Source organism: Polypterus senegalus, chromosome 14 (genome assembly GCF_016835505.1).
Source record: "Polypterus senegalus isolate Bchr_013 chromosome 14, ASM1683550v1, whole genome shotgun sequence".
Classification (NCBI taxonomy): Eukaryota; Metazoa; Chordata; class Cladistia; order Polypteriformes; family Polypteridae; genus Polypterus; species Polypterus senegalus.
Genome location: NC_053167.1, coordinates 21487830 through 21515657, shown reverse-complemented (window position 1 = coordinate 21515657; position 27828 = coordinate 21487830). Strand labels below are relative to the sequence as shown.

Below are 27828 nucleotides of genomic sequence, written 5' to 3'. Positions count from 1 at the left end.
GATCTGTTCCATTTTAAAGGAAGACATCTTCACTCGTTGGGGAGTTCCAAAATACATGTTGTCTTACAGAGGACCATAGTTTACCTGTAAAATGATGGAAAACCTTTGTTCCAGATGGGGGTGGTGAAACAGCTTACAACGGCCTATCATCCCCAAATGGACATGACTGAATGAATAAACAAAACCCTTAAAACCATGATTGCATCCTACGTGGGGAAGCACCATCAAGACTGGGACCGCTGGTTGCCAGAGCTTCGATTTGCTCTTAATACTGCAGTGCACAAAGAGACCGGAGAGACCCCTGCTCTATTGGCTGTTGGTAGGCAGATCAAGGGACCCCTTGAGCATCTCATTAAAGCCCCACACCCTAATTCGGTGACTTATCTTAGGACACACCAGCTAACCATCTTAAAGGAGTAAGTTGAGAGTCGTATGGCGAAGGACAAAGCCAGACAAGCAAGATCTTACAATAAAAGGAAAGAGGCCCACTACACTGTAGGGGATCTGGTCTGGATTAGGTCTCACCTACAGTTTTCTAAAATAGATCAGTGTGCTTCCAAGCTTGCGCCAAAATATTTTGGTCCAGCAAAAATAATGAAAATTTTAGGACCTAATAATTACATGGTTCAGTTTGGTATGGGAACAGAGACTAAAAGTGACACTATGCAATATTACGAAACTAAAGCCCTACTTTGGTCCCTCTCCGGAGGGGGTGGGGTGGGGACTATGTAACAGTTGTCACATATTTATGTGTGCTTGTAACTGTTTCTGCCGCTTGCTTCCTTTTAGAGGTTATGTCCAAGGAATAACTAATCATTACATCTTGCCTGAAGAAGTGGCCTGAGTTGCCTCCGAAGCTTGCAAGTTGTAATCTTTTTAGTTAGCCAATAAAAGGTGTCATTTTGCTTGGCTTTACTCTACATGACTATGTAAAGCATCTGTAAGTTAAATGTGTAAGAAGGACTTTTTAATATCTATTTGTGCTTTTATTCCCAGAGACGGATTAATTCCCAAGCAAATTTACATTTCTGTAAAAGGTAGATTAAAAACTTGTACATACATAACATGTTGAGTAAAAATGAATAATTACATTTTTCTGCATCTTGGAGGTTTTATGGAGCTAATTTTTGTTTCTTCCTCCTGTACAATTTACTGCAGTACTGGTAAAATATGGTACAGTATGAAAGCTTGCATTTTTTGATAAATGTTGTCTTTGATCAGCTTGCCTGGACCCCACTTTTGGCTGCTTTCAGTGTTGGCCTGCAAGACTGTGATGACCAAGATGTTGTGGCACTATGCTTGGAAGGAATCCGTTGCGCCATAAGAATAGCCTGTATTTTCTGCATGCAGGTAAGAAAATTTTGGCAATTGTTTATTTCTCTGAACTTGTTTTATAGCAGGTGGTACTAGACCTAGATTAAGAGGAATGCACAGGAAATGCTGATACTTTTTTACATTCATTTTCTGTTCTCCTTTAAGAAAAATTATAACGAAATGGAAGAATGCAGAAAGGTGGAAGGAAATTAACAATAGGTTTAGCTTTGTACTGTATTTTTTACAACAGATATCTGTAATTTTAGCATAGGTAATGTTCACTTTCAATACATATTGGTAGAAAACTACCTTATTTATTTGCAACACATAATTGTTGCCTATACACATCATGTGTTTTTGACTTGTCACAAAATGTAAATGTCATATGTCATAAATAAGCTTGCTTCCATTCTGAAGTTCACACTACATTGAAAACCACTCTACCAAAACAATAAAAAAATTTCTGATTCCTTGTTTGATGGAAGCTTTCACTATTCAGCTTAAGTTTTTTTATGTGTTTAAGTTTTACATCTAACGTGATTGGTTTGGCTCCAGTTGTTGTATTTAAAGCTTATTTATTTTACTTCACAATAGTAAACCATCACATAATTTAATAAACTCATATTTATTCAAATTACTGATCATGTATGTTTTCTCAGGCTTTAATTTGAATGTTTCCTGCTACACAATAAAAGCATCAGTTTTTAGTCAAAGTTGTTTCTTCACAATTATGTTGTATATAGTATATCAACTAGCAAAATACCCACGTTTCGCAGCGGAGAAGTAGTGTGTTAAAGAATTAATGAAAAAGAAAAGGAAACATTTTAAAAAATAATGTAACATAATTGTCAATGTAATTGTTTTGTCACTGTTATGAGTGTTGCTGTCATATATGTGTGTATATATATATATATATATATGTATGTATATATATATATATATGTATGTATATATATATATATATATATAAACATGTATATACAGTACATATACACATATACGTTGCGCCACAGTGTGTGGTTTGTTTATTTGACAGTATGTTGATCGGGGTAGTTACATTCAAGGCATTCATAGTCTGAATCACAATCCGATGTATAGGTGCTTACCTACCAGATAACGCTTGTGGTTGGTCAGCAAGTCGGCTAACGTCAGCCACGGTACCCTCTTTCAGTTGCGAGAAGCAGATCATAGAATGGTTGAAATAGTTTTTACTGTCAAATAATGCAAAAGAGTACGGAACACGTGTTTCGCCTTAATTCTAGGCTCATCAGGCGTACACACTCGCTGCACTGCCTCTCGGGAATCGAACCTCGGGCGTCAGCTTCAGAGGCAAAGCCTCTTACGTTGTGCCACGGCGTGTGGTTCATTTATTTGACAGTATGTAGATCGGGGTAATTACATTCAAGGCATTCGTAGTCTGAATCACAATGTTACTGTATGAGTGGTTACCTACCAGGTAATGCTTGTGGTTGGTCAGCAAGTTGGCTAATGCCACGGCGTGAGGTTCGTTTATTTCACAGTATGTAGATCGGGTGGGTATATATATATATATATATATATATATATATATAGAGTCACGCACGAGTCGGAGAGACGCGGAAGGATCTTGACACACCTGGGAAGACATTACGCGGCAGGGAATGGCGGGTACTAACTTTCTCCCTATGCTTCCTTACAGAAAAAAGACGCTCCGCCACCATAAGACCGGGTTTTGCCGCACCACGTCTACTTCCGCCCTTCCTCCGCCATCTTTCCTGACGTCATCGATCCCATCCTCCCTCACGGTTCCTTCCCAGCATTCCTCCACTTCCGGCTCCTCCTCTTTAAAATGGCTGCTGACGCCATGCTAAGGCATCGCGCATATGAACAGTTTTGTTTATATTTTTGACCGTTATTTTTTGAATATATTGTGGATTATCGACAATATACGGGGCCGGAAAACCCCAAACCTTTTTGCTGTCTCCTCCTCACTCTTTTACAATATATATATATATATATATATATATATATATATATATATATATATATATATATATATATATATATATATATATATACATACAGTGGTGTGAAAAACTATTTGCCCCCTTCCTGATTTCTTATTCTTTTGCATGTTTGTCACACAAAATGTTTCTGATCATCAAACACATTTAACCATTAGTCAAATATAACACAAGTAAACACAAAATGCAGTTTTTAAATGATGGTTTTATTATTTAGGAGAAAAAATCCAAACCTACATGGCCCTGTGTGAAAAAGTAATTGCCCCTTGTTAAAAATAACCTAACTGTGGTGTATCACACCTGAGTTCAATTTCCGTAGCCACCCCCAGGCCTGATTACTGCCACACCTGTTTCAATCAAGAAATCACTTCAATAGGATCTTCCTGACACAGAGAAGTAGACCAAAAGCACCTCAAAAGCTAGACATCATGCCAAGATCCAAAGAAATTCAGGAACAAATGAGAACAGAAGTAATTGAGATCTATCAGTCTGGTAAAGGTTATAAAGCCATTTCTAAAGCTTTGGGACTCCAGCGAACCACAGTGAGAGCCATTATCCACAAATGGCAAAAACATGGAACAGTGGTGAACCTTTCCAGGGGTGGCCAGCCGACCAAAATTACCCCAAGAGCGCAGAGACGACTCATCCGAGAGGTCACAAAAGACCCCAGGACAACGTCTAAAGAACTGCAGGCCTCACTTGCCTCAATTAAGGTCAGTGTTCACGACTCCACCATAAGAAAGAGACTGGGCAAAAACGGCCTGCATGGAAGATTTCCAAGACGCAAACCACTGTTAAGCAAAAGAACATTAGGGCTCGTCTCAATTTTGCTAAGAAACATCTCAATGATTGCCAAGACTTTTGGGAAAATACCTTGTGGACTGATGAGACAAAAGTTGAACTTTTTGGAAGGCAAATGTCCCGTTACACCTGGCGTAAAAGGAACACAGCATTTCAGAAAAAGAACATCATACCAATAGTAAAATATGGTGGTGGTAGTGTGATGGTCTGGGGTTGTTTTGCTGCTTCAGGACCTGGAAGGCTTGCTGTGATAGATGGAACCATGAATTCTACTGTCTACCAAAAAATCCTAAAGGAGAATGTCCGGCCATCTGTTCGTCAACTCAAGCTGAAGCGATCTTGGGTGCTGCAACAGGACAATGACCCAAAACACACCAGCAAATCCACCTCTGAATGGCTGAAGAAAAACAAAATGAAGACTTTGGAGTGGCCTAGTCAAAGTCCTGACCTGAATCCAATTGAGATGCTATGGCATGACCTTTAAAAGGCGGTTCACGCTAGAAAACCCTCAAATAAAGCTGAATTACAACAATTCTGCAAAGATGAGTGGGCCAAAATTCCTCCAGAGCGCTGTAAAAGACTCATTGCAAGTTATCGCAAATGCTTGATTGCAGTTATTGCTGCTAAGGGTGGCCCAACCAGTTATTAGGTTCAGGGGCAATTACTTTTTCACACAGGGCCATGTAGGTTTGGATTTTTTTTTCTCCCTAAATAATAAAAACCATCATTTAAAAACTGCATTTTGTGTTTACTTGTGTTATATCTGACTAATAGTTAAATGTGTTTGATGATCAGAAACATTTTGTGTGACAAACATGCAAAAGAATAAGAAATCAGGAAGGGGGCAAATAGTTTTTCACACCACTGTGTATATATATATATATATTTACACTCACCTAAAGGATTATTAGGAACACTGTCTTAATTCTACGTGGCATTGATTCAACAAGGTAAAGCATTCTTTAGAAATGTTGGCCCATATTGATAGGATAGCATCTTGCAGTTGATGGAGATTTGTGGGATGCACATCCAGGGCACGAAGCTCCCGTTCCACCACATCCCAAAGATGCTCTATTGGGTTGAGATCTGATGACTGTGGGGTCCATTTTAGTACAGTGAACTCATTGTCATGTTCAAGAAACCAGTTTGAAATGATTCGAGCTTTGTGACATGGTGCATTTTCCTGCTGGAAGTAGCCATCAGAGGATGGGTACATGGTGGTCATGAAGGGATGGACATGGTCAGAAACAATGCTCAGGTAGCCCGTGGCATTTAAACGATGCCCAATTGGCACTAAGGGACCTAAAGTGTGCCAAGAAAACATCCCCGACACCATTACACCACCACCACCAGCCTGCACAGTGGTAACAAGGCATGATGGATCCATGTTCTCATTCTGTTTACGCCAAATTCTGACTCTACCATTTGAATGAATCAACAGAAATCAAGACTCATCAGACCAGGCAACATTTTTCCAGGCAACATTTTTCGTCCTATGGATGAAACTGCTTCGGTTCATGACCAACTCGGTTTACGACCAAAGTTCTGGAACGAATCATGGTCGTGAACCGAGGTTCCACTGTATTGCAAAATACCCGCGCTTCGCAGCGGAGACGTAGTGTGTTAAAGAAGTTATGAAAAAGAACAGGAAACATTTAAAAAATAACATAACCTGATTGTCAATGCAATTGTTTTGTCACTGTTATGAGTGTTGCTGTCATCAAGGATTTGATTATCGTTATTTCTTTCAATCAGGTTCATATTTGGAGGACGTGTTATTTTGAAGTTACATTCCATGTTTGTCAACCGTTGTAAAGATAACAGGTTTCATTCATCGAAGTGTTCACTACACAATAAGATTGTTAAGCCTTATAATAATGTTCCTGGACGGAAGATTTAGAGAGATGCACTGGGAGAAGTATAATCTGAACCTCTCTACAGTTTCGTTTATTTTCAGGTTTTAATGTTCATCAAATTTACGTATCATCCCAGTGGCGAACTGTGCATTTCACACCTAGGCCTTCAGTAATGCTCCATCTGAATCAACCCGCCCCTCAAAAACTAATTTATGGTTATAAAAACCATCTTAATATGCGGAAATACAGTATAAAGAGCCGCTGCATCGCAGATAGATAACTCCTGTAGCCACAATAAATGCCATTATTGAATAGACAAACCAGGGGTGAACAAGTTCCACCTATTGCACCTACAGCCATGACACACATAAAAAACATCAATAATAACTCATAAATTTGCAATATTATTTAGGAAAATCGCAACATTTTACTCACCAAAAATTCGGATTATTTGTAAACAACATCCATCCTCTCTCTTTCCTCAAAAACAGTTCAATTACCCTGTCGTACAGATTATCCGTGTGCTTCAGTTCCATCAAAAAGTCCCTTTCTATCGCCATCGAAGCTAATGCTGAAAGTCGAACCTGCCCTGTCGTATTTCTGGCATAAGTTTTAATTCGCTTTAGGGCTGAAAATGTCCGCTCGACAGAAGCAGTGTACACGGGAATGGTCACCGCCAAATATAACAATGTGTACAGCTGCCCCATGCTCTTATTCAGATTTTTCTGATGAAGGAAGTCAAGGAGATCAGTGGGAGATTTTCCTGCAAAATCATCCATGGCATACATTACAGTCAGTTATGTTTTTAGCCGAGACAGATCAAAAACTGCTCCTTTGGCTCTTGTGTTAAACTGGAGAAGGCTACATGTGGGAAATTTTTCTTGTATTCCCAAAACATCTTTGGGTCGAGGAGCATGACAAACATCAGTTTTTCGTGGTCTTGAAATCTGGTCTGTGTCTGGCAAATAATATTGTCCAGAATCCTGCCATGGAGTTGCCAGTAGTGCGTGTGAGGATCTTGCGCTCGGAGCGCCTGCGGTGCGTTCAGTGGCCTCGTAGAGTTCCTCATTTCAGCTTCTATCCAATCAATGGGTCTGAATATGGTGATGTTGCCGTACTGACACCAACTCAAAATCTGATTGGTTGAAGCAACAGTTTAATCGACATTTATTCTATTTTAGAGGGCCTGCAAAACGGATTGTGAAGGCATCTCTGCCTGGCAACAAATGATGGCTGCAATGTGATTGGTTAAATTCTTTAATGTGAAAATACATGTCTGGAAGCAACACAACCATCGGATTAAACTTGTATCTCGCGAATATCTTGTGCGATCTTGCGATGTCCACGGCTTTATTTAATTTTAGCTTAGACCCGGCACTTAAAAGTTTCTCTCGCACTTTCGCTGAGGGAGGATTTCTGCAGTAGCTGCACTTATGAATATGCTAAGCACAGTCCTTCACCTGCGAATATTTACCTTATATGGGCAGGCACTTAATTACGTGGGAGGCGTTATGATGCGAGATGCAACTCTGCCTTACACGGCGACCGAGCTGCAGGCTATGGTCGTATACAGTATATGGACAAAATTAGGTTCCAGTTATGACCGTTATGCATAGAATTTCGAAATGAAACCTGTCTAATTTTTGTAAGTAAGCTGTAAGGAATGAGCCTGCCAAATTTCAGCCTTCCACCTACACAGGAATTTGGAGAATTAGTGATGAGTGAGTGAGTGAGTGAGTCAGTGAGGGCTTTGCCTTTTATTAGTATAGATTTACCACATTAAATTGTGTTAAATAGTGAAGAATCTTTTTTTTTTTTATTAAAAACAAAAAGCTAGTTTGCTCTTGCCTTTTATAATTGAGGTGAAGGTTACCAAGGTCCCAAAAGATTCAATTTAGGTATGCATTCCCACAGTCTGGGGATTGTAACTATCTATAAAATTTATTACAGGTCTCATCGTTGTATACATGGGGAACAACCCGCAAACCGGGTCGTGTTCGAGAGCAAACATAATATGATTCATTTTTCATTTTAGAGACAGTATAGTTCATAAGAGCCCACCACATGTTATCTGTCTGAACCCAGGGTGACACCTGAAAAGATAAAGAATGCTTCAGCCGATGTACAGTACATTAGACACATTAAAATGGATACAGTCATCTGGGGAATTTGTTGCTTTCCCTATAGAGCAAGAGTCAATAGATTGTATGACCATGTATAGAGCCTCATACAAGATAAACACCATAAATAGTTAAAATTAAAAGTTTTAGATTTTCATGATGTTGTCAACAAGGAAGTCTTTCTGTAATGGGAAAGGTGGATCCAGGAATCAATGCCCTCAACCTTCACGGCGTGAGGAGTTGACAGAAGAAATTGGTGCGGTCCTCTCCTCCAGAGCTGGTTCCAGTGCTTTTGTCGAGTGTCTCAAACCAAAACCCAGTCGCCTATGGTGAACTCCTCTTTCTCAGTGTCATCAGATGGGGTTACTCGCCAGGACTCTTTTACTTGGGAATGGTTACCCTTTAGCACCCTCTGTAACTCTGAAAGAAAATGAGAAAGATCCTCATCAATGGTTTCCAGTTCGATTCTCCCACCAGGAAGTGGGACAGGCTTTGGTCTTCCTGTCAGAATCTCAAAATGGGAGAGTCCTAACTGTCTATGTGTTTGCCCTCGCATAGCATCAAAGCCAGTGGGAGGGCATCTTGCCAGTTTAAACCAGTCTCCTCACATACTTTAGCAAGTTTTAGTTTCAATATCTGATTTGCCCTTTCCACCATGCCTCCACTCTGTGGATGATCGGCACAATAGTGTTTTAAGTCAATCTGTTGCCATTCGGCTAAATGATGGATCAGTGAATTAACAAAATGTGACCCATTGTCTGAGTGTAGTTTCCAGGGCACCACCTACCTTACCAATGCCTTTGCCACTGATTTTGCATTAGCATGTCTACAAGGGAAAGCGTCCACCCAACTAGAGCCTTTGCCACTGATTTTACATTAGCATGTCTACAAGGGAAAGCGTCCACCCACCTAGAGAATACATCAATTATGACAAGACAATATTTGTAACCTTTTGATGGGGTTAGCTCAATGAAATCTGTCTGCAAATGTTCAAATGGGTCATCTGGAAGAGGCATAACAGATTGTCCTACGGTACCTGTTTGCTTTTAACCATGTTAAACTTCATGCAGATCACGCACTTTTGCCAGTACGCTGCTGCATGTTGCTGGAAGCCTGGAGTTCTCCAGAATTGCTCTACCCATTCCACTGTCACAGCTTTAGAAGCATGGTCAATACCGTGTGCAACTTTGGCAAATCCTAGAAAAGAAGTCCTCGAAAGAAAAGGGTTGTTAGTCTGTGTGTGTCTCCTAACTCCAATGGAATCCTGGTATCCTCCTTCTCGAATCCACATCCGGCACTCAGCAGGAGACATGTTAACTGTAAAAAAGTCATGTCTAGATTTAGTGGCGCAGCTTGCACTAAAGTGGCTAGTGTTATAGGAAACACTGGTGCATCTGGCCTATATGCAGCTTCTTTTGCCCAATAGTCTCCTTGCGCATTGCCATGGCTTACAGGATCCTTTCCATTTGTGTGTGCTTTGCATTTTACCACAGCAATTTGTTTTGGTTCCATAATTGCATTTAGCGAGTTTTCAACCAATGTGTGATGTTGAATAGGTTTCCTGTACTTGTTTTAAATCCCCTTATTTTCCAGAGTGAGCCATGTTCATGGCACACCCCAAAGGCATATCTTGAATCTGTATAAATTGTTACATCTTCCCCCTTATGCAATTGGCACGCATGTGTCAATGCAAAGAGTTCAGTGGCCTGAGCAGACCAAGAGGAAGGGAGCTTGGCACCTTCCACTAAAGTGTTATCTCTTACCACAGCATAGCTGGCAGAGGGGGAACCATCTGGAAGACGAACGGAACACCCATCAACAAACACAACAGGGCCTGAATCAAGAGGAATGTCGGCTGAATCAGAACAAGGTTTAGTAACATGAAAAATGACTTGTCCGCAATCATGGGGTTCACCATCATCTTCCGTAGGAAGCAGTTACAGGGTTCGAAGTAGTACAATGCTCAAGAGTAATGTTAGCTAAAGTTAAAAGAACATTTTGATAATGCACCATGTGTGCAGAAGTGAGATGAGATGTGCGTGCCTAAACTAGAATAAAATGTACAGAATGAGGAACACGAACAACCAATGGGCACATAAGAACAATGTCTGCACAAGAAATAACAGCCTCAGTGGCTCGCAAGCAAGCTGGAAAAACAGAAGCAACAGGATCCAAATGTTTGGAATTGTATGCAACTGATGTTTCGTGATCACCATGGTACTGAGTCAAAACCAGAAGATATAAACCCTTTCTTTTCATCAACATAAAGGTAAAACATCTTTTTGTAATCTGCAATGCCAAGGACAGGGTCTGACGTCAGAGCTTGTTTTAAATTGAGTAGGGCCGTGTCTGCTTCAGGGGTCCACTTAACGGGATCTGTCTGGGCAAGATCTTTTCCATGAACCAGGTCTTGTAAAGGGCGTGCCCATTCTGCAGAATTTTAGATCCACTGTTGGCAATAGCCAATAATGCTGAGAAGAGATAGCAACTGTTGCTTAGTTTCAGGACAAGGCACAAGTCTTATGACCTTGATACGGGAGTCGGAAAGAGACAGTTTTCCTGGAGTTAAAATATGACCTAGGTATTGAACTTTTTGTGTAACCAGCTGGAGTTTAGACCGTGAAATTTTATGGCCATTTTCTGCTAGATAAAAAAGTAAAGCTTTGGTGTCCTTTTCACAATTCTCCTTTGAGTCGGAGCAAAGCAACAAATTATCTACATACTGAACAAGAACACTACCTCTAGGAGGAAGGAAGCCCTCCAAATTACGAGCTAGTTCTTGACCATAAACACACAAAGATTCAGTGTAACCTTGAGGCATAACTGTCCAAGTCCATCTTTTACCCTTAAATGTAAATGCAAACCAAAATTGAAAATCTGGGTGAACAGAAACAGAAAAGAATGCATTTGCTAAATCAATCACAGAGAACCAGTTTGCTGTTGATGGGACAGTGGAGAGGATAGTTGCAGGGTTAGGCACAACAGATGCTCTCGAGTGAATGGCAGCATTCACCCCCCGCAAGTCCTGGAAGAACCTCCAGGATCCATCCGCTTTTTTTTACAGGGAGTATGGGAGAATTTACTGGAGAATAGAGGATTTCAACTATTTCACCTCGTTGCACCAAATCTGAATGAACTTTGCTAATGCCTTTCTCTGCCTCCACTGAGAGTGGATACTAAGCTTTATGGGGATGATATTGAGACTTTGGATAAAGGCTCAACCCCTTTATTAAGACCAAAATCATTTTTCCCTTATGCCCACAAACTAAAAGGGAGCTCATCTAACCATGGGAATGTGGAAGGGAGCAGAGTAGGAGATGGTGACATTACAGGGGAGCCTGTCTCTTAACACTCTGCAACCTACCCCTACATGTTCATTTACTTCAATCTTTTGAACCCCAGTGGGAGACAGCCAAACACCCTGACCATCATGCTTCAAGTCTTGCAACATCTCACACTGTCTAACCCACATATGTAAATTCTTCCACTTGATAGAGCCAGTTTTGCGATAGTAAACAGGTCGGGTAGAGCCTGGGAAAAAACATATGCGCTGTTGGTGAGTGAGGTGAATGGCTGCTGCAGCTTTATCATCTGAAAGGCAAAGAAAAAGTCATTAAAATTGTTTCTTTGGAAGGACAATTCTCAAAATATGCAGTCCATGACTCATCTAACTGATGATCAAAATAGCAAGCTGTACAGTGCAGCCGAGAGGCTTGGGTCAAAACCTAAGGAATCTTGATGCAAAGAAAATCACTTTCCTTGATCACCCATGCTGCATAATAGGTAGGGCACTGTAGAGTAAACAGTCCAGGCGCCTGTGAAGTTATATCTGTGCCCATAAGAGAGACAGACACTGAAACTTGTAGCTTCTCCATCAGATCACGTCCAAGCAGATTTACCGGGCAAGCGTTACTGAGCAAAAAGGAATGAGGGACAGTGAATGAGTTTAAAGGTGAAACAACAGTTAAAGGTACAGTCTGATGTAATAGATGTGGACCTCCGGCTGCTGCAACAACATTCAGAGTCTTTTCAATGATGGGGATTCCTGGCACCTTGGAGGACTGCAGAGTAGACCTAGTTGTGCCAGTGTCCACTAGGAAGGAAATTGATCTACCATCAACTAGGAGAGTAAGTATTCGGTCAGCTTCGGGTTGCCGAGTCAGGTTTGGCATACTGGCCCATCACATCGCCCATCTCCGCAGATCTCTAGGGTTGTGAACAACACCACTGCATAACACCCCCTGTGCCGGCCGGATTGGTTTGCACAGGACGATTTGGGCGGTTCCTTTTAAAGTGTCCCAATTGGCCACACAAATAACGTGCATGTTCTCCTCCATCCTGTAAACTGGTTGTTCTGTGGCTGCCTTGTTGCTGAAACTAGAAATCCCTTTTCCCACCCCTGTATGACTCACTTCCAAGACCCCTACCTCGGCCTGTCAGTTCTCCAGAATAGAATGACAACTGGGCTGCCAGCAATTTACTTTGACTCTGTTTTTCTCAAATATTATGTTCAGCATGAACAGCATATGGGCGAACATCATCCATCTTTTTATCTTCCCATCCTAAGCAAGTTGTTTTAGTAGCCTTCTGTAACCCAGATTTACGTCCATTTATAAACAATGAAGCCATTGCAATTGCTATATGATTGCATATAGCACTGAACTGACCTGTCTGTCCTATTTTTTCTTCTGCATGTCCTGGAGTACAAAAGAAACTGCATACAGCAGCATGTGGGGACTGGCAAGATCGGGGGTCGGGGAACACACGGTCACTGATTACAAGCGCAAGGTTTATGTGAATGAATATGAATAATATGAGTAATGTTGCACCCATGCCACAATGTTTTCCGAAATCTACTATACAGGTTGTAAAATGAATAATTCCAAATATCATTGGATATGTCTCTGTTTTTTTTTTTTTTACATCATAGACCATAAGGTGCATACTAATTCAGCGTGAGCAGGAACACTCAATAAAACTGAATAAAAAACAATCAAGTGATGGTGAGATACGAAAAAGGCAGATTTGCCAGCATTTGTGTGTGAGCTTTTATTCCTCCAGATGAGAGAATGTCTAGTTCCATTACCTCAAAACACCACTCACATCTAAAGTTACTCCCAGTTTCAAATAAAAACTATCAGTGTCAGATCCCTCAGTATTATGTAATGTGATCGTGACTGAGAGAATAAAATTGGAAATAAAACAGTAACTTTTACAAGTCCTATAAATGTACACCGTCTGTTACAGACGCAAACCAAGTGTATGCGTGTACTGTATGATATTAACAATAAGAGCAGCTCACTACTGAAAACGGCAAATATAGGAGGCAGTCAGGATCGAACCAGGAACTGTTGATTACAAGTCAGCAAATCTTACCGCTACGCCACAGAAACTGTTGTGTTTTCCTTGAAGCTTTTGTGAAAGTGTTTATTTGATCTTTGGACTTCAGGCTTCATACATTATATAGTTTATGCCTACATTTTGTCATTTACTATTGAAATATGAAAACGTTTCTGTTTTAAAAATGTGTTTACACAGTTTATTGTAGAAACAGAACACACATGAAATTCCACTTTAAAACTCCAGCACTTACTCCCAGATAATCAATCAAGGCATGAGCTGGGAGAAGTCTGTGTACGTTCTAAGTCGGTGGGGGGATCGAATAGTAGGCTGCTTGCTGTGTTGTTTTTATCGGCACATTTACAGAACAAAAGACGCTGGCAGAGAGGTGCGAACGGATTTAAGGTGGTCCAGATCTACAAGTTTTTTTGTAGGCTCTGGTTAAATTTAGTGTTAAAAGGAATTCATTACATATTCAGAAAACGTTAAACATGATTGGTTACACCTAGTTGCTAATGGGATATGGCAGATGCTGATACCTTACATGACCACAATTTGATTGATAGTCCTATTTGTTTAGGATGTACATAACTTTTTGAATGTATATTTTTCATTCTTATTATTATTTTACGAGATGTGTGAACTACGCCACATACATCTTGTTTTCCTAAAAAGTAAAGAACAATGGCCTCATTTATTTTATGATCCAGCTTTGGCACAAAAAACAGGAAACTTAGTACTATAGAAGAATGATTATGACATAAGTATAAAATTTCTCTTAAGAGGTTATATAAATAACAAGAAATACATTTTATCATAGTGAATAATAAAATAATAACGTCAGCTTTTAAGCATAAGCTTAGAAAGATATGCGACTCAGACACATGCCAGGTGCACACATGGAGCAGGGTTCATATTTAACTCTTACCCTATTAAGAAACATGATTGAAATGTATTATAATATGAGATCCCAATAGAAAATTATACTATACAAAACAAAAGATGATTACACCATAAATGCAAATGGGTATTATTATGCTTGCTTTGTTACTGAGCGATCTTAACACATATGAAAAGTTGTTGTATATTGTACTTCAGAGTTCTGTATCTTAATGTAACGTTTTATTGTTGAAAGTCTAATGCACAGAAAATGGTGATATATGGTACCAAATGATTAGCTCCAATGGCTTCCTGTATGGGGAAAAACAAATAATACATGAGCCAATAAAGTGTACTCTAGCAGTTAATGTTCTTTTGGCATTTCATGTAATAAGATTAGAATTTTTTTATTTGCTCTTTCATCTTGATAAGATTTGTTGTTTTAGGAAAATAAAGTATATATGTAGTAGAGGGACTCTGGTGTCATTTCCTGATTATCTAATTAGAAATCACACAATTTTACCAAGTTATAATTATTATAATGCCCCTACATTTGCATCCAAATTTTCCCATGAAACTTAAAACATATAATGTAAGTTTTTAGTTTAACATAAATAGAAGCTGACACTAATTTGTAACAAATCATGTGCTACAAAGTGCTCCTTCTCCCCTTTAGTGCTGTAGGAGAAGGTGGACTTGACATTTTGCTAGGCTTGTAGTAACACAGAAAGTCTGTTACAAAGGCAGATTTAGCAGGAATGGAGAAATCCGCAACCACCTCCTCACCGTGGGCATTCCTGAGTATATGACAGAACTGCTGGTCTACCAATTTGTTTGCTCAGTCCTGAACTTCAGTTATAATTAAGATGTAAATCAGAGTTGAGCTGACACCTTTACAGAAGCTCCTTCAGACAAGAACATTACTCTTAACACTAGATTCCCTGTAGCCTTCGAAAAAACTTGTCATCCCAGCCCATCTTAAATCCCTTCACACCTCTCCATTAGCATCTTTTATTTTGTAAATGTGTCGATCAGCACAAGCAGCAAGCAGACTGCTGTCTCATCCCCCCTACCGACGGAGCTCAACTTGGGCAAAAAGCTCTCCCAGCTGACACCTTGTTTATTTCAATTTGAAGTGCCTGGAGTTGTATAGGGTTGTATACCGTTATTTGGAATACATACATTTCTTTTGTGTTCCATGTCTACAACAATCTATGTAAGTGTAGGATGACAGGAAATTCGAGGCAAGAAATGTTGAATACATACCTAAAACACAAACTTTTTTCATGTTTTAATACTAATGAGAAATTTTTGACATATATTGTATAATGTGTGAAGACTGAAGTCAAAATATCAAATAAGCATTTTCACAAAAAGTACAAGTAGTATAACAAAACAAGTGCGCTTTTATTCAAGAATATGACCAAAGGAAAAGAAATTGGGTTAGTGTACTTCGTTGTTATGACTGCTTTGGAACTACTGACTCATAATCAAGAAGGTTGCATGTTCGAGGATAGCCGTGTCACAAAATAAATGCTTTGATTAGTGAGCTGCTCTTATTGTTATTATTATACAATAAAAACATACATTTGATTTGAGTCTGTGACAGCTGGTGTAACTGTATGGTACTTGTATAGGTTAGTGTTTTTTATATTCAGTTTTATTCTCTAAGTCATGTTCTTTCTTGCCCCGATCTGACACTGTTAGTTTTCAAATAAATACGTGCTATAACAGAGGTGAACTCAAATGAGGACAGAAAAAGAGAACAGAAGCCCTCCCCGCAAGAAACGTCCAGTAACATATAAGAACAACGCAGCTGCACCAGTCAAAAAAGCGAAAGATGGCACTGTTTGGATGCAGCAAGAGGTCCGGCGTCATTCTGCTAGTCAGTCTGCCCTACACCTGTCCTTCAAAGAAAAGGCAAAGGTCAAGGTATTGTGCAAAGCCCAGTTTGTGGTTATGTTTTGTGATGGTCTTTATATAAAAACATTTTATATGTTACTTATATTGGAGCCTGCGGTGGGTTGGCACCCTGCCCAGGATTGGTTACTGCCTTGTGCCCTGTGTTGGCTGACATTGGCTCCAGCAGACCCCCGTGACCCTGTGTTCGGATTCAGCATTTTGGAAAATGGACGGATGGACTTATATAAAAGCCAGATCGAATATTATTTACCTTGATTTATTTGCGTATCTTCCTACAGTGTAAAGTCACAAGTAAACTGCAGAGCTTCCTGCGTTTGATTGACACAGGTATTCTGATAAACTACATGTGTACTGATGTGACTTTAGCTGTAGGTGAAAGCTCCTGTTATTAATGGTTCTGCATTTGTCCAGAAACAGTTTTATAAGCTTTATGAACTTAGTCTCAGAAAGTCTTTCTCCCGTGGGGCGACTGGGATCTTTACCTGAATAAGATAAAACACATTTGCATGAGATGTGATAACTGATTCACAATTTGTGATTTTACTATTGGAATTTTAAAGTAACATTAGTTCTAGTAATAATTCTTGTTACTATAAGAAATAACGATGGACTGTATGCAGTACCTTGTTTCATCTGATATTAATTCATGCTGGGCAAATTGAGTGTAGCCATTTAAAAAATTTGTATATCTTTGAAATGAAGGAAGAAATGTATGAAAAATTATGTAGGTAGTAAATACTAAGTGGAGTGGAATTTGAGCTGATATTCTTGGGCCTTATCGGATACATACATAGCACTTTGCATCTTGTATATCTTATACATAAACAGTACTATTTACATTTAATAAAAAATTAACACCTTTGTGTACATATAGGGGAATAAACTGTAATAATTTCTACTCATATTTATTGATTCATCCATTTCTAAATATTCTTAAAGTAGTCAAGGTCACTGGGTGCAAGACCCTATAAGCCCTATATACCCAGTGTGCGATGGGTTACCCTGCATACACTGCATGAAAGTGGGGAAAGTACTCGGACCATCTGCTGGATAATGAGAGATTCCGATCTCTATGAAATTAGGCAGACCTGGGAAAGATACAGTAGATGTTTATTCTGTTGTATGTTATTTTGTGTATCCTGCATTATATGTAATACTGGTATAACAACAGTTATATATCAGCCAAAATGTATACAATGATGATTTTCAGCTATTTCAGCTCAGGCATGATATTAGTATTTCTGAATACAAACTTCATGCTACTTTTAAAGTGAAGAAATGTCATCAGGTGCATTTTGGTAAAAGCAGCAAAGAACTGAACGTGGTGGAGTGTGCAAAATATGAGGGGTAGCAGCAAATCAGAGCATTCAGAAAAAATAGGTACCAGTTGCCAAAATATAAAGTAATGCTGGTTGATGACAACTATCAATAACTCATTAGTGAGAATTTACTAAAGCGGTAGCATTCAATGATTGGAAACTTAGTAACATTTTTGTATATATGTTTTTATGTGTGGGTACACATTTAATAGCTACAAACCGGATTCCAAAAAAGTTGGGACACTATACAAATCGTGAATAAAAACTGAATGCAATGATGTGGAGGTGCCAACTTCTAATATTTTATTCAGAATAGAACATAAATCACGGAACAAAAGTTTAAACTGAGAAAATGTATCATTTTAAGGGAAAAATATGTTGATTCAGAATTTCATGGTGTCAACAAATCCCAAAAAAGTTGGGACAAGGCCATTTTCACCACTGTGTGGCATCTCATCTTCTTCTTACAACACTCAACAGACGTCTGGGGACCGAGGAGACCAGTTTCTCAAGTTTAGAAATAGGAATGCTCTCCCATTCATGTCTAATACAGGCCTCTAACTGTTCAATCGTCTTGGGCCTTCTTTGTCGCATCTTCCTCTTTATGATGCGGCAAATGTTCTCTATAGGTCAAAGATCTGGACTGCAGACTGGCCATTTCAGTACCCGGATCCTTCTCCTATGCAGCCATGATGTTGTGATTGATGCAGAATGTGGTCTGGCATTATCTTGTTGAAAAATGCAGGGTCTTCCCTGAAAGAGATGACGTCTGGATGGGAGCATATGTTGTTCTAGAACCTGAATATATTTTTCTGCATTGATGGTGCCTTTCCAGACATGCAAGCTGCCCATGCCACACGCACTCATGCAACCCCATACCATCAGAGATGCAGGCTTCTGAACTGAGCGTTGATAACAACTTGGGTTGTCCTTGTCCTCTTTGGTCCGGATGACATGGCGTCCCAGATTTCCAAAAGAACTTGAATTGTGACTAGTCTGACCACAGAACAGTCTTCCATTTTGCCACACTCCATTTTAAATGATCCCTGGCCCAGTGGAAACGCCTGAGCTTGTGTATCTTGCTTAGAAATGGCTTCTTCTTTGCACTGTAGAGTTTCAGCTGGCAACGGCGGATGGCACGGTGGATTGTGTTCACTGACAATGGTTTCTGGAAGTATTCCTGAGCCCATTCTGTGATTTCCTTTACAGTAGCATTCCTGGTTGTGGTGCAGTGTCGTTTAAGGGACCGGAGGTCACGGGCATCCAGTATGGTTTTACGGCCTTGACCCTTACGCACAGAGATTGTTCCAGATTCTCTGAATCTTCGGATGATGTTATGCACAGTTGATGATGATAGATGCAAAGTCTTTGCAATTTTTCGCTGGGTAACACCTTTCTGATATTGCTCCACTATCTTTCTGCGCAACATTGTGGGAATTGGTGATCCTCTACCCATCTTGGCTTCTGAGAGACACTGCCACTCTGAGAAGCTCTTTTTATACCCAATCATGTTGCCAATTGACCTAATTAGTGTTAATTGGTCTTCCAGCTCTTCGTTATGCTCAAATTTACTTTTTCCAGCCTCTTACTTGTCCCAACTTTTTTGGGATTTGTTGACACCGTGAAATTTTGAATCAACATATTTTTCCTTTAAAATGATACATTTACTCGGATTAAACATTTGATCTGTCATCTACGTTCTATTACAAATAAAATATTGACATTTGCCATCTCCACATCATTGCATTCAGTTTTTATTCACAATTTGTTTAGTGTCCCAACTTTTTTGGAATCTGGTTTGTATTTTCATAAATGCTGAATTGCTCATAACTCTCATCATTCATTTGCATCTACTTTTATTTTGCATTTTCAGCATCTTTTAATTCATCTTTGTACCATAGCACAAGTATTGTTGGTTTATTTATATTTTAAACAAAACAGGACATTTTTGCTACACCTCAGTTTTAGAAAGATTTAGGATTTATTATTTATTTATTTATCTATTTCCGGCGCCGCATCCGAGTGGCAGCCTTTCCAGAAGCTCCGTATATGACTTTATCTTTTTATCTTTTTATCTCTATTTTTCTCTATTTCACTATTTCACTGATCACTGATCACTTCTACCACTTTCTTTTATGTGGAATTGCTCCCTGGACACTTTTTACTATTTTACTATTTGACATGGATTTTTACACTCCGAGAATCGCCTATTCAAGTAGTCCGCTTAAAGCACTGAGAAGAAATGCTTATGCCGGTGTGGTTCCTTATTTACCTGACGAGGTAAGAAGACAATATCGGGGCAGCCGAGCCGGTGCAAAGATAAAAGATAAGATTAAATCGAGACAACTTGAGAGAAAATGGCGTTATAAATGGACAGAGACGCAAGAACCTGCGGAAAGAAGAAAGGAAGAGGACTTGCTCTCTATGTCAATACAAAGTGGTGCAACTCAGGACATGTAAACGTTAAAATCTCCACTTGCTGCAGGGACATCGAACTGTTGGCCGTAAGTCTGCGCCCCTATTACTTACCCAGAGAGTTTGGACACGTGATTGCTGTTATTGTTTACATCCCCCCTCAAGCGAACGCGGAGAGCGAGTGACATCATCCATTCCGCAGTTGCTAAGTTACAACGCAGCACCCTGAGGCACTTGTGCTAATCGCTGGAGACTTTAACCATGTAACGCTGGACAAAACATTACTTGCCTTCTCCCAGTATGTGGATTGTAACACTCGGGGAAACAGGACTATCGACCTACTGTAAGCAAACGTTAAAGACGCATGCACCGCCACCCCGCTGCCTGCACTTGGGAAAGCAGATCATAACCTGGTTCTGCTTCTGCCTCAATACAAACCAAGAGTGAGGGCGCTACCTACAACTACACGCTCATTCAGGAAGTGGTCCCCTGAGGCAGAGCAGGCTCTGAGAGACTGCTTTGGAACTACAGACTGGGATATATTGCTTGGGTCACATAGTGAGAACATTGAAGAGGCTGTTGAATGCACAACTGATTACATCAACTTCTGTATGGACATTGTAGTTCCAGTAAGAACAGTATGCTGCTATGCTAACAACAAGCCATGGGTTACAAGTGACATCAAGGGCCTTTTGAACCAGAAGAAAAGGGCTTTTAAAGGTGGTGATCAGCATGAGCTCAAGTGCGTGCAGAAGGAACTCGAGTCCAGCTCAGGGCGAAAGAGCAGTACAGGAGAAAGCTGGAGCAGAAGTTGCAGAACAACAGCATGAAGGAAGTGTGGGATGGGATGAAGATTATCACTGGCTGCAGCTCAAGCGGGTGCCGCCATCGAGACAGACGTGGAGAGAGCAAACCAAATGAACAACTTCTTTAATAGGTTTGATCACAGTAACCCACTCTCACCTCGAGTACTGCATCCTCCAACCATCCTTCTGCTGATACCAGCATAGGTGAGACATCCCCACCCACAATTACAGCAGCCCATGTGAGCAGAGAGCTGAAAAGACTTTGTGCCAGCAAAGCAGCGGGTCCAGATGGTGTATCGCCACGACTGCTGAAGGCATGTGCGTTGGAACTGGGGAGTCCTCTACAGCGCATCTTCAACCTGAGCCTGGAACAGGGAAGAGTCCCAAGGCTTTGGAAAACATCTTGTATCACGTCCTAGTGAGCTGAATGACTTCCGGCCTGTTGCTCTGACGTCACATCTGATGAAGACCATGGAGCGCTGCTGCTTCACCACCTGAGGCCACAGGTCCGCCACGCCTCGACCCTCTGCAGTTCGCATACCAGGAGAAGGTGGGAGCGGAGGATGCCATCATCTATATGCTACACTGATCCCTCTCCCACCTGGACAGAGGCAGTGGTGCTGTAAGAATTATGTTTTGGACTTCTCTAGTGCCTTCAACACCATCCAACCTCTGCTCCTTAGAGACAAGCTGACTGAGATGGGAGTAGACTCACACCTGGTGGCATGGATTGTGGACTATCTTACAGACAGACCTCAATATGTGCGTCTTGGGAACTGCAGGTCTGACATTGTGTTCAGCAATACAGGGGCGCCACAGGGGACTGTACTTTCTCCGGTCCTGTTCAATCTATATACATCAGACTTCCAATATGACTCGAGTCCTGCCACGTGCAAAGTTCGCTGATGACACTGCTATTGTGGGCTGCATCAGGTGTGGGCAGGAGGAGGAGTACAGAAAGTTAATCAAAGACTTTGTTAAATGGTGCGACTCAAACCACTTACACCTTAACACCAGCAAGACCAAGGAGCTGGTGGTGGATTTTAGGAGGCCTAGGCCCCTCATGGACCCTGTGATCATCAGAGGTGACTGTGTGCAGAGGGTGCAGACCTTAAATATCTGGGAGTGCAGCTGGATGACAAATTGGACTGGACTGCCAATACTGATGCTCTATGTAAGAAAGGTCAGAGCAGACTATACTTTCTGAGAAGGTTGGCATCCTTCAACATCTGCAGTAAGATGCTGCAGATGTTCTACCAGACGGTTGTGGCGAGTGCCCTCTTCTACGCGGTGGTGTGCTGGGGTGGCAGCATAAAGATGAAAGACGCCTCACGCCTGGACAAACTTGTTAAGAAGGCAGGCTCTATTGTAGGATTAAAGTTGGACAGTTTAACATCTGTGGCAGAGAGACGGGCGCTATGCAAACTCCTGTCAATCATGAATAATCCACTGCATCCACTTAACAAGTGTCATCTCCAGACAGAGGAGTAGCTTCAGTGACAGACTTTTGTCACTGTCCTGCTCCACTGACAGACTGAGAGATCGTTCCTCCCCCACACTATGCGACTCTTCAATTCCACCCGGGGGAGTAAATGCTAACATTAATTTTATTTTAATTTTTTCATTTTATTACTATTTAATTTAATATTGTTTCTTTGTATCAGTATACTGCTGCTGGATTATGTGAATTTCCCCTTGGGATTAATAAAGTATCTATCTATCTATCTATCTATCTATCTATCTATCTATCTATCTATCTATCTATCTATCTATCTATCTATCTATCTAACTAATTAATTGCAGAACGTTAAAACATTACGTAAGTTTTGTTAATAGCAGACTATTCACTCCATCAAGGCAAGCCAATCTTATCCACCTAAATTATCCAAAAAAAAGCATCAAGTTGAGTTTTGAATATCTCTAAAGTCATATTCTCCATCACACTATTTGATAATTTATTCCTATTTTATGGTCCGCTGCACTTAGAGACTATTTTTAATATTGGTTGAAAATTTACCCTTAACAAGTTTGCAACTTATTTTAACTTAAACTTAAAATCATGGTTCCACTTTACTTATTCTTTTCATAATTATAAAACTTCAATCATTTCACTTCTTAATATTTGTTTGCTTAAGCCTAAAAAAATCAACTCCTTTGTTCTTTCCCCATAACTATCAATCCCTGATTCAACCTAGTTGCTCTTCTTTTTACTTTTTCTAGGACTGCTATGTCTTATTTGTATCCCAGAGAACAGAAATTGTCTTCAGCACTCCAGATGAAACCTCACCACAGTGTTACAAACCTTGTGCATAACCTCGTTTTACTTGTACTCTACACATTGTGCTATATACCCTAACATTCTATTAGCCTTCTTAATGGCTTGTGTACGCTGATTGAATATAGATAATGATGAGTCCACTATGATTTCTTGGTCCTTCTCTTCCATACATCTGGCCCAGTTATCTTTCCATTTTTCATAATTTTCAGTGCCTCCTTTACTTCCTCCCTTCTTATTCTTGGTACTAGGCCCAGATGAGACTGGGCGGTCTCATGGTCTGGAATCCCTGCAGATTTTATTTTTTTCTCCAGCCTTCTTGAGTTTTTTTTTTGTTTTTTCTGTCCTCGCTGGCCATCGGACCTTACTCTTATTCTATGTTAATTAATGTTGACTTATTTTAATTTCTTACTATGTCTTTTATTTTTCTATTCTTCATTATGTAAAGCACTTTGAGCTACATTTTTTGTATGAAAATGTGCTATATAAATAAATAATGTTGTTGTTGTAGGCTTTTGTTTGGGATTACATCCACAAATACTACCCTTGTATTTTCTTCATTCACAGCATTTCTCATCTTTCACCTGCTTTACCTGAGTAAAATCCATCTCAGCCTTGTTCCTAGCCTTCACTATTCTAAATGTTATTCTCCCTTTGTGTCTAAAATTTTTCATTCACTTCTCCAAAACTGGGCTCTTGCCACTGCCTTCATTGCCTCATTTTTTTCAGTCTATAACTTTCTTGATCTTCCTCCTTCCTTACTTGGTACCGTGTCTTCTTTACCTCCTTCTTAACCTTAATCACATCCTCGCCATTCCACGACCATGTCTCTTTGCTCCCAGTTGAGCTTGTTATTGTCATTCTACTGAGCACCTTTTCACCTGCTCTTAATGCAACTCTGCTATTCTTCTTCCACCATTCCTTCACACTCTGAAATGACTGCACTTCATTTAAAATTTTCTCCCTAACCCTGTTCTTAATCCTTTCATCTTTTAATCTCCAACCCCTTTATCCTTGTTTTATTCTCTTGCTGATTCTGATCTCCCAGTTCATCACCACCACTTTTTGCTGCACTGTCACACGTTCCCCATTTATGACCTGTGTGAAAGATGCCCCGGACATGGACAGAAACTGAGACAGCCAGATGTACAAACCACACACTTTTTATTCCTCAACACAATACCACAATGTACAATTAGCCACAATGCTCACAGTCCTTTTGTTTCTTCTGCTGCCTCTATTCTACGCCTTGCAAGCTACATCATGTTCCACCTGGCTCCAGCTCTCCAAATGAAGTGAGGTGGCCTCTTTTATGGCACACCCGGATGTGCTCCAGGTGCTCCTTGATGATCTTCTGGCAACACTTCCTGGTGTGGCGCAAGTGCTGCCCTTGCACCCGGAAGCACTCCAGTCGTATCTGGTTCCTGTTCCAGCAGCACTTCCTGGTGTGGCGGAAGTGCTGCAGTCCATGGCTCGGGAACCACCCAGGCACCCCCTCGTGGTGACCATGGACCCCCAGAGGGAAGAGCTTCCCAGCTCTGTATCCATGGCCAGGGGGGCTGCCCTCTTACGTCCAGGGGAATATGTTGCCCCTCTCCTGGTCCTTCCTTGTTCTAGGTGTCACAGTGGGGCAAGGTCCTCAGTCGTCTGCCACACCTGACAATTCTTTATCTCTTTCAAATGAGATTTTCGGCACATTAGAAAGTCTATTTGGCTTCCCCCCACTACTGTACGTCACAAGCTGAATTACTTTTTAAAAAAAGTGTTAACTATTACTAAATCAGATGCCATGGCAACATCTATTATCCTCCCTCCTTCTCCATTTCTCTCCCCTACTCCACATCCTCCTTATACCCTCTCTTATCATCTCTCTACTCTCTTCCACATGGTCATTTTGATCACCACCAACAGTCACCTTTACTCCCTCTTGCACTGCCCTAAGTTCTTCATCCATTTCTGCCTATGAAAGCAGTAAAATTAGAAAGTATTGTAGTGTCCCAGCCAGGTTGAGAACTTTTTGGTTTTAAGTGGCTGTTCGGTCCGATTGAGGGAGGGTGGAGTACAGCACGGAAGACTGATAGCGGGGTATTGATTGATGCGGTTGGGAGAGTGGGGGCGAGACACGGGGGATGAGGGATTGGAGAGGGTGCTAGAAAGTTGTGTTTGTGGTTACAAAGTTAGTGATTGTTCAAGTAAAATCCTTTGTGACACTTTATAATGTCAGTCGGTTTAGTATCAAAGAAAAGATAGAAAAGATCACATTACCGAAAAACAAAAGGTGATTGATCATCAGAACCAGGTGTAATTGAAAAAGAACAGGACAAATTGAGGTCATAAATAAAAGACAAACAGTAGACAACAAAGTCATTTCGCACTTTGCATCATTCAATGCACAAAACGTGGATTTACACAATAATAGACCATATGCTATGAGAATCTGTGGTCCCGGAACAGTTAAAGGAACAACAAGTTGAATTTCAAAGGATACACCATTCCGTCAGGTGTATATTTATGATCACAGAGAAGCTATGCAAATTTTAACAGGCAAAAAGAAAGGTAATATATATATTCCAAGAATATCATTACACATCAAAGGAGATTGTGATATACCATTCGTATTAAAATGTTTACAGTTTACTGTGAGAATAGCTTTTGCTATGACAGTCAATAAATCACAGGGACAAACATTAGAAAAACTCGGATTATTTATTAGTGAAACAGAAATAATATTCACTCACGGGCAGTTATATGTTGCGTTGTCACAATGTGTCTCCAAAAAATATTGTTTTTCGTGAAGCTTTTAAGTAAAAGTGCAAATAATGAAATTGAAACAATTCCAAAGAAGAAAAAAATTAAAATTGTATATCCAATTAACCAAACACAGGGGTTGGCGAGCGAAGTGAGCAGGGTGCAAAGCCCCCTAGTATTTGTTAAGGAAAATGATTGAATATTGCGTATTTGTGAGTGGCAAAAGTATGTGAACCTCTGCTTTCTGGTGTGAGCCCCTTTGCAGCAATAACGCTTTTCATTTAAACCAAAAAGTTCTATTTTGGTCTCATTTGTCCACAAAACATTCTTCCAATAGCCTTCTGGTTTGTCCATGTGATCTTTAGCAAACTGCAGACGAGCAGCAATGTTTTTTTTGGAGAGCAGTGGCTTTCTCCTTGCAACCCTGCCATGCACACCATTGTTGTTCAGTGTTCTCCTGATGGTGGACTCGTGAACATGAACATTAGCCAATGTGAGAGAGGCCTTCAGTTGCTTAGAAGTTACCCTGGGGTCCTTTGTGACCTCGCTGACTATTACACGCCTTGCTCTTGGAGTGATCTTTGTTGGTCGACCACTCCTGGGGAGTGTAACAATGGTCTTGAAATTCCTCCATTTGTACACAATCTGTCTGACTGTGGATTGGTTGAGTCCAAACTCTTTACTGATGGTTTTGTAACCTTTTCCAGCTTGATGAGCATCAACAACTCTTTTTCTGAGGTCCTCAGAAATCTTCTTTGTTCGTGCCATGATATACTTCCACAAACATGTGTTGCGAAGAGCAGACTTTAATATACCCCTGTTCTTTAAATAACACAGGGTGCCTACTCACACCTAATTGTCATCCCATTGATTGAAAACACCTGACTTTAATTTCACCTTCAAACTAACTGCTAATTCTAGAGGTTCACATACTTTTGCCACTCACACACATGTAATATAATCAATAATTTTCCTCAATAAATTGTTTAACTGGTTTCTCTTTATCTACTTTTAGGACTTCAGTGAAAATCTGATGATGTTTTAGGTCATATATATGCAGAAATATAGAAAATTCTAAAGGGTTCACAAATTTTCAAGCACAACTGTAGATCTAATCCAATGCTGTGAAAGTGACACAAATATCTTGCCCTTAAAATAATTGTTTTCATCATTATTTGACTTGGTTACTGTTGTTAAACTGAGATTGTTTACTTTCTGTGCAGTCTGGAATGGCTTCAGATTGAGATGAGTTACTGGCCATAGTTTTTCCCGTGTTTTGGAAGCAGTTATCTCTCTTCTTAATGCTGAACTGTGCCATCCTTTACCATTAAAAAGATGTGTCAGTTAACCTGACAAGTGAGTTTAAATCGACAACTTGTGAATGTGTGTATGCGTTCAAAGATAGATGGACTTCCAATAAAACTGGCATCCATGTTGTCGTCCCCCCAATACTGAACTGCATTATGCAGTCAACTCAAGTCAGACTGGGGAGCATGCACTGGTACAGTGCATTGCCACACCCACTAAACTCGGGATCCCCGTTTGCAACCCCCCAGGCAGACGTATGGTCCAGTCCCTCCCTCTCTCTGCCAAACCTAGATGTTACATGGATGACCCCTTGGCCTGGTCCAGCCACTCGGGTCCCCAACAGTGAGGATTTTACAAGCCAGATCACCCTCGGGGAAACGCGCCATAGTGCAGTAGCTGACGCTCTCTCACAATGCAGGTAATGTGCCTCATTTGGGACTTCATGAGCAACTGCTCATTCGACACAAAGTCTAACCAATGGTACCCAAGGATTTTCCAGAGAGACACAGTACCAAAGGAGTCCAGTCTTCGTCTCGGGTCACTGGGTAGTGTCCATGTCTCGCAACCATATAGCAAGACAGGAAGCACCAGCACTCTAAAGGCTTGGACCCTCGTCCTTTTGCATAATCAGGAGCGCCACACACCTCTTTCCTGCGACCTCATGACCCCCCATGCTCTCCCAATCCATCTGCTGACTTCACAGGAATAGTCATCAGAGACA

At 40.6% G+C, this 27828-nt stretch overlaps 1 protein-coding gene across 1 annotated transcript in view; it reads left to right on the top strand.

Moving 5' to 3' along the window:
• The window catches only part of LOC120514612 (brefeldin A-inhibited guanine nucleotide-exchange protein 2-like), a 570108-nt gene that overhangs the window by 300577 nt on the left and 241703 nt on the right, over nucleotides 1-27828 (top strand). The window contains exon 10 of the mRNA XM_039735092.1: nucleotides 1222-1350. Coding sequence (XP_039591026.1) covers nucleotides 1222-1350 — 129 coding nt within the window. The remainder of the gene's footprint in view (nucleotides 1-1221; nucleotides 1351-27828) is intronic.